The sequence below is a fragment of the Nuphar pumila genome, chromosome 2 (assembly GCF_984573655.1).
Source record: "Nuphar pumila chromosome 2, dmNupPumi1.hap1.1, whole genome shotgun sequence".
Lineage (NCBI taxonomy): Eukaryota > Viridiplantae > Streptophyta > Magnoliopsida > Nymphaeales > Nymphaeaceae > Nuphar > Nuphar pumila.
The window spans coordinates 15,604,787-15,612,806 of NC_143250.1; the positions used below are offsets into that span (position 1 = coordinate 15,604,787).

General features: G+C 35.5%; 1 protein-coding gene across 1 annotated transcript; it reads right to left on the reverse strand.

The window, feature by feature from the left end:
* Window positions 1-1,600: 1,600 nt before the first annotated feature.
* LOC149844860 (putative WRKY transcription factor 14) lies at window positions 1,601-4,000 on the reverse strand. Its single transcript, XM_089986400.1, has 3 exons — window positions 3,501-4,000; window positions 2,955-3,095; window positions 1,601-2,165 (listed from the first exon to the last, which is right to left on the reverse strand). Exons 1-3 carry the CDS (start codon window positions 3,998-4,000, stop codon window positions 1,601-1,603), a joined length of 1,206 nt encoding a protein of 401 aa, XP_089842526.1.
* Window positions 4,001-8,020: the final 4,020 nt, after the last annotated feature.

Sequence of the window (8,020 nt, forward strand, 5' to 3'; positions counted from 1 at the left end):
TGCCTCTTTTCATGCTGAAACATCAAATTGCTAATTGGAACCACAAGTGGTAGGATGAAACCCAAAGAAATTAAAAGAAAAAAAAAGGCTTAGGTGAAAATTGGTTCACCCAAGCTGTAGGAGTCAAAGTGGGGTAGGTTAAGAAGGTTTTTTTTTTTTTTCTGTAATTTCGTACTTGTTCTTCTTCTATAGAGAAAGGCACAGTTAGAATAACTTGTGCGATTCAATTTGTTCATTATGTTAGAGGGATAGTTTGAATTCATGATGCAGGCAATATAAGCCCTAAATTTCCATACAGTTGAAAGAAAGTAGGTTTCTTTGCAAGCCTCTTTGATGTGATAACAGACTTTTTGTTTCATTTTAAAAAATTCCTTCAGTAAGTCTTGAGCTCACCTGATCATTCTAAGTGACCTAAACCCAAAAAGAAAACTAGGATTAGGTATATCCCATCAAAGTATCACAAATCTGACTAAACTTTTTGCACATTTGTTTAAGGAAATTGGCCTATGTTTTTGTCACTTTTGGGTGTCAGACAATAAGAAATCCTAGAGCTGGCTCAATTTATAATGATCTTATCAATAATCACCATCCCACCATTACCAACCAAGCGAAACAAAGTCCCCAGCTACCAACCAAGCATTACTGATGTTTTTATTATTACTATCATTTATCCTCAGCATCTATTATTTAAATAAGAAATTGGGCACTGCCCACACGTGCATTCAGCAAACATTAAAGTCATTGCAGACTCGAATATTAATTGCATATATGTATGTAATTAAGGTCAAGTAGCTCCGATATGATTACTTTTGACACAAGCTCCCATAGTTCACCTTTTTACTTTTTCCCAATGTAATGTATGAAATGCATCGTCTGTGTGGCAACTATAAACTAATAACAAATGTGTGCGTTCCTAATATTCACAATAAAATATAGTCTATATCACAAATATCAAGTATTAAGATACATAACTGCCATTCATGCATCATCCAACACCAGAAAAACAAAAGAGAGAAAGTTTTGAATTACATGGTTCAATGTGTTAAGAGGAACAGGTTTTTTAGTAATGAGCTGCAACATTAATTGATCAATAGACTAAACTCTTGGCGACCAAAAATCTTGAACTCTCCATCATGTGCATATGGATCTTGGGAAAAGCATTGATAGAAAAAAAAATCAATTAACCTTTCCCTTTCATTTGGCTCACTCTTATCATGTCTTGTTTCTTTCTTTCAAAGCCCAACTACCTTCTAGCATTTGAACCTTCCCAGCAATAGACTGAGCATAATTATTTCCCGACTGTGGAGGATAAGTCATGACTCCAGCACGTAGTCGTGGAACTGCTCATCTTTTTGTATGTCCCACTCTCCCTATATCCCAATAATATGGGTCTGATGCCAACCAATCGCACAACTATCTTTTTTACTATTTTTCTTTGTGGCATGGAAATAAAAAAAGAAGAATAGAAATAAAAATGTAAAAAGAAGAAAAATTCCATGCATTTCCAAGTTGAAATAAAGGGTTTATAGCCAGACCTTGAACTGAAGTTGCACCACAAACCTGAGTAAAAAAAAATTGATGTTGGTGAACAATGGTCTTGCTATAAACTCCTCCTAGGTCGTGCAAATGAGTTCTCAGACCATTCAAAGAGACTAAAAGGATCTAGACCCTTGTTCTCAGAGTCTTCATTTGATTTCTCAGTATTGAGACCATGAGGAAAGATGAGGCTCAGAGGGTCTGGCTCCAACTCTTCCAGCTCAGAGAAGAAATCATCAGACTGGCTTGAATGAGGTGGAATTGGCCTGTAACTCTCATGGAAGTCTTGACTCAGCTCCCCCTCATCCATCTCCAGAGACTTATCTACATAACCCATCTCCTCTTTCACACACACACTTTCATTTTCTCTGTCATTGGTGTCTTTGAGCTCCTCTTTCACCGCTTCTTCAGCCTTCGGGTTGTGGGGTGGAGGAGGGGAGGCCTTCGATGCTGAGGCTGCCCTCATTGGCTGTGACCTTGTTGAACCAGAAAGTGCATTTCTTTGAGTTGGCCATGGATGGTTGTGTTCTGAGGAGTAGGTGATGACCAGCATGTTGGGATCATTTCTGCTCCTCTCAACCTGCTTTCTTGCTGAACATCCCTTGGAGCTGCTGCATCTGTAATACCCTCTGTAGGAAGCAAAAATCATCTCTAATCAAGACCCTTCTTTTTTATTTCCCTTTGAGTGGATAATCATTTGTTCTTGTCAGCAATTCTATTGAACAGTTTCTCAACATCTCCATCATCACATCAAGGAAAAGAGGAGAAGCGAAAGACTAAACAAACAAACAAAATTAGGCTTATGATATACCCAGAAGCCAAATGCAAAATCATTAACTCTTTTGGACGGTAGTAGGCTTCTTTTTTGGTTTGTTTTTTAGCTTCACATCCATGATATTTGCATGATGGAGAAAAGAAGAAAAAAGAGGGGGGGGGGGGAAAGAAAAGTTAGTAGTAAGGACCAAGTGCCCAATTCTTCAAATTCATGGTGACTGAAAGCATAACAGAAGTTTATAATATGCCAACTTTCACTTCTTTCTTAAACATTCCTTTACAAGAAGTAAAAAGCACGATAGTCTCAAAAAAATCACACACAAAAAAAAACAAGAAACGGACACCATGATGAAATAAAAATCAAAATCAAATTTGTCAAATTCTGTGATTCATGCATGGTAACCGAAGAAATCTAAATTTTAAATTTTTTCCTTCTTGGTTGGAAACCTGTTATTATTTTCAGCCGTAAAGAAAACCAACAGAGAGAGAGAGAGAGAGAGAGAGAGAGAGAGAGAGAGAGAGAGAGAGAGAGATTAACTGTTGAGAAAACAATCATTTTGGACACTTCTTTTTTTGCGTGCTTCCCTCTTGTCTTTTTAGTTTTTCAATTTCTTTTTTCTTTGAGTTCCAATTAGAAATGATACCTAGGATAAGGAGATCCTTTAATGGGTTTCTGACCGTATTTTCTCCATGCCCATAGATCTGAGGGGACAACTTCTCCACCTGGTCTGTTACTGGCTGCTGCAGGCGCCGGTATGCACACCACCTTTTTCATCTGACTCTTTCTGAACACCAAAAAGAAAAAAAACGTACACATCTTTGTCAGAAGTGATAAAAGACGATCTATTCAACTGTCTGCGAACGAGTGGTAAAGCTTAAATGTCTGTAGCTTCTGTGCTAAGAGAGGGAGGGGAAGGGAAAGAAAACAATCATCCTAATCTTTTCTCCTGCAACTAATGGTAAAACTTCATGGATAACTAAAAGAAAGCAATTCTCTTTGTTATGACTAAAGAGATGAAAAAGAAAATGAAATATCAGAGCTCTTTTATTTATTTTTCTACCCAATTAAAATTTTAGAAAACTGCCAATTATCGGTTGATAAAGAACAATCATGATACCTTGTTTTCACAGAGTTTAACCAAAGTACAGTCTAGAACAGATAACAGTGCAAGAGATCAAAATCTTCTCACCTCCTCTTGATACCATGATTCCTTGATGAATTCATTTGCAATCCAGCATTTTCATTAGATCCACCTAATGAATTCACCTTCACGCCATCATTCAGAGGCTTTATTCCTCTAGGAGAAAGAGAAGAAGGTGAAAAGTTGTTAGGTTTTGGGCCGATTTGAATCATCCTTGTTAACAATTGGCAAGACTTAATCTCCTGACCCATCATGCCATCACCATAACTATTATCAGGGACACTAGCATTATCCTTCTTAAGCAACAAAGGATTGGAGCCCCGGTAAAACATCGAATTCATGATCTCCGATTCATGCAAAAAGGGATCGCGAGCACTGCTGAGGATATTGCTGAAATCGTCGATCTGATCTTCGGGTCGTAATGAAAAATTCGCAGGTTCTGCCGGAAAATTCCAGTCATAACATGAAGTAGTAGAAGCAATACCACCACCACCACCACCACTACTAGCTCTTATTATATCTGAGAGATCACCTTGGTCATTCTCCATCTGCCAAAACAAACTACACATTTTGATGAGAAGAAGAAGCAGTTTCTTATTTTATAATCTTGGGTTCAGAATTGCACCACAGGTGACAGAAAACCAAGCAATTTTATATGAAAGAGGAGATGGGTTGTTTTGTTAATGGGGAAATGACATTTTAAAATATAGTTTTTTATGTAAAGGTGGGAACTGACACCTGTATGATGGAGAAGTGGAGATGAAGATGATGGGTGTGGTGATGAATGGTGATGCTTATGGATGTGGGGTGCCCCCCTCCCAACACACGCATAGATCTTTCTTTCTTTCTTTTTTCTAATTATAATACTAATGTCTAAGAAGGCTGACTTTTTTGTTGAGAAGGAAAGTAGGAAACTTCCGTGTCTTTCATACGCAACCAGAATTGTTCTTAATCGTGGGTGGATGATGCATTCCATAGTCATCAAAGTCAAAACTTTATACGGAGAGAGAGAGAGAGAGATAAAAAAACCCGTATTTTAGTTACTAATTAGATTTAACTGAATGCTATTTTAATGAATTTCAAATACTAGCCTAAGGTTTTTTTATAAAATAAATCTCTATTTTTTTATTAAACTATTAAAGATGATGATCATTTATATTTTTTGGCTAAAACAATGGTCAATTGGGTGATTTTTGAACCAAGTGTGTCTAATATGAAACAAAAATAAAAGAGAGAGAGAGAGAGTACAGTTAAACGTAATAATAGAAATCTGCCATGGAATTTATAATTTACTCTATGGTACTTTTTTATTCTCTTTTAGGAATACGAATTGAATTACTCTTCTTTTTGTTTATTACGTGGAGAAACTAACAACGGCTGTCGATCTATGCTTCTTTCTATTTATTTATTTTTACATAGTTAAAATGGAAAAACCCATTACTAACAGTAGATGGGCTGACCTCTGGTTGGTAAAACCCTTGAGGTCACCCTGCCCACAGGGAGTACACCCAGCTTCAACTTTGAGGCAAGGGACGCTACCTGTGAATTTAGAACTTGTGACATTCCTTCAACTTGGAGACATTCACAAGTCACCCTTACCATATGGTGCCCAGCTATACTTGTTAAGGTAAAACCTCAAGGGTTGCCCTAGAAAGCATGCTGCTTTGGTTGCATAAAAGGTTTCTATGGTGAGATTCGAACACTTGATTATCTAAAAAATGTCACCAAACATAAGCTTAAGTTGGTTTGCACCAATTCAACTCACTTGGTGCAGCCAGACAAAGATGCAGTATATATTTTCAGCATTTTGAGCTAAAATGCTCACCCGATCCAGCTATGGATCTAGTCATGTCTTACAGGATTTTGGTTCAAAAGCTGAACCATTTAGAAATTGCACTCTATCAACACCTGACGAACTTTTCATGTACAATGAGTTTTCTCTTAAAAAAAAAACTTAATTGAACGGGATTTGATGTTATATGATGAAAAAAGCAAGGACTCTCAAGCACAGTTGCATCGATACTCTATATATACAACCCCCAGTGAAATGGCATATTAGGTACAAAGTACCAAGTGCCTAATGTTTAAGAAACTCGACTCAGTTACTTGAGAAATGCATACCAACTTACGTAGAAACATGTTTGTATTACATTATAAATGAGAATCAAGTCTGTTTCTATTAACATTTTTGCACACAAATAATTTCATTTTATAAAGATACCATTTTTATACCGAGGTGGTATCCCATGTGGTAAGCGGGGTCCTGTGTCAAGCTGAAGGCCCAGGTTCGAATCCTTCTGCCACATGGGGCTTAAGAGATCTGTCAAGGGTCTGCCTAACCTCAGCTTGCTTTTCAAAAAAAAAAAGGATACATTTTTATAAAGACTTTTAAATATTATAATCTATAAAAATTATTATATAATAATTATTTATTATATATGTATATTTAAAACTATTTTAATTTTTAGGTATCTTTATAAAAAATATATACTTTATATCAACTGTTTAAAAACCCATGCCAATGATTTTAGAAACAGCATCGGACTATTAGAAACTCGTATAGATATTTTTCAGTCATATCAATATGTATTTTAAATAAAAATATACCTGAATCTTTTTAAGCCCTCACTTGTACCAATATCTCATGCCCACGCGTACCCATTTCTGGCAACTGTGCCCTCAAGACCTTTGGCCCTACAAGATTAAAACACGAATTTCAGGCCATTTTTTTTATTTATCACAAACTAAAAAATAAAGAGAAAAATTACGTGTGGGAAAGCCCAAATGGTTTTTTGGTCAAAGGACAAGCAAGATCATAACCTTTTTTTTAAATTTATTGGGATTGATGGGGGTGATCATGACCTGGGCCCTTGACTTTTTTTTTTTTTTTTTAAGTCATGAGAAGAGCATATGTTTAAGTTACCTCCCCCATGAGTGGACAGTTTAGACGTGAGCACCTTCATCTTCAACTAAACCCAAAGCCACCCTTAATTCGTCACATAGACACGCTAAAAAAAGACATGGAATTCATCACTTTTCTTTTATATTTACATGGAGAAACCACCTCAGAATCAAAGACCTAGCCACGCTTATGGTCTTTGTCTTGGCAGCATAAAACTCTATGGGCTTACCCCTTGCCCACAGAGAATAGGCATGCTTCAACTTGCTCGGGAGGTGACGCCCATGGGATTTGAACTTAGACTTACCTGCTTAGCAGCCTCTGTCTCATCCCACTACGCCAAACCCCTTTGGAGCTAGAACTTATCACTTTCCCACTACATAATAGCATAGAAGGGGGCTCACAAGGGCTTTGCCTTCCAAATAAGGAATTAATGTGATTTGCCATCTGATGTGGAATGATCATGATTCAAAACCTGTAGAGCATGTCTTGCCACATGGTCAAAACTGGGTAAACTCCGTGGTAGGCAAGAGAACCTCAAGGGTTTTACCAACTGGAAGCTTTCCACTGTGTGGTCGGTATGAAAGTTTTTATTTGGCCTAGAAACAAGAAAAAAAAGATGCAAAATAAAGATGTGCGGCAGAAAAGTTAAGGTATGTTTGATAGCTTATCTATGATTTTACGGAACAAAAGAACAAAATAGACCGAACACATGTGTTTTGTCTGTTATATAACAATTGTACTCCGTATAACATTTGTTTAGATGGTACAGAGAAGTTGTGTTCTAATGTTTGTTGTTTGATTATGATATACGGACAACTTGGACAGATATGGATAATGGGTCAGATTACTTTGTTTTGGATCATACCACCTGCCCATAATTATTCATATTTTAACAAGTTTATTATGAATTTTAATCCAAGATATGGATCTTGGAGTGGATCCAAATATGAAAAAAATAAAACTTATGTAAAAAAAAATGCTTAAACTATTTTTTTGAATTATGTCAAAAATCATGGATTTTTGCTCCAAATAAGGCTCTTGAATTAGATCCAATTGTGAATGTATGTCAAAAATGATGAATATGATTGAGGAGGTTAATTTTTGAATGAATGAAATGAATGTATATATGAGTTCTTGAATGAATAAAATAAATATATTCGTGAGAATGAACATTTTTTGAATGAATGAAATGAATTCCTATATGAGTTTTTGTATAGATTAAATGAATATATGCATGAGAATCTTAATTTTTAAATGAATGGAATGAATGCATATATATATATATATATATATATATATATGTGAGTTTTTGATTGAATGGAATGAAGGTAGTGGTGAGAATGTTGATTTTTTAATTAATGGAATGAATGTATATATAAGCATTTATTTTTACATAAGTTTTATATTGTTTTAGTATTTGGATCCAATTCTAGATTCATATAATTCTATTCATTCAAAAATCAATCTTCTCATATATACATTCATTTCATTCACTCAACAATCAACCTCCTCATATATAATCATTCATTCAAAAATGAAGATTCACATACATACATTTATTCAAAAACTCATTTATATATTCATTCAAAAATCAACATTCTTACCACCAAATTCATTTCATTCATTCAAAAACTCATACATACATTCATTTCATTCATTCAAAAAT

Bases quoted from the DNA above. Each gene is read 5' to 3' on its own strand.
- LOC149844860 (XM_089986400.1), bottom strand. From the start codon at position 4,000: ATGGAGAATGACCAAGGTGATCTCTCAGATATAATAAGAGCTAGTAGT. The intron at 3,096-3,500 runs GTGAGAAGATTT...TTTGGTGTTCAG, and splicing joins AATCATGGTATCAAGAGGAG to AAAGAGTCAGATGAAAAAGG. The intron at 2,166-2,954 runs GTATCATTTCTA...TGCTTCCTACAG, and splicing joins AAAGGATCTCCTTATCCTAG to AGGGTATTACAGATGCAGCA.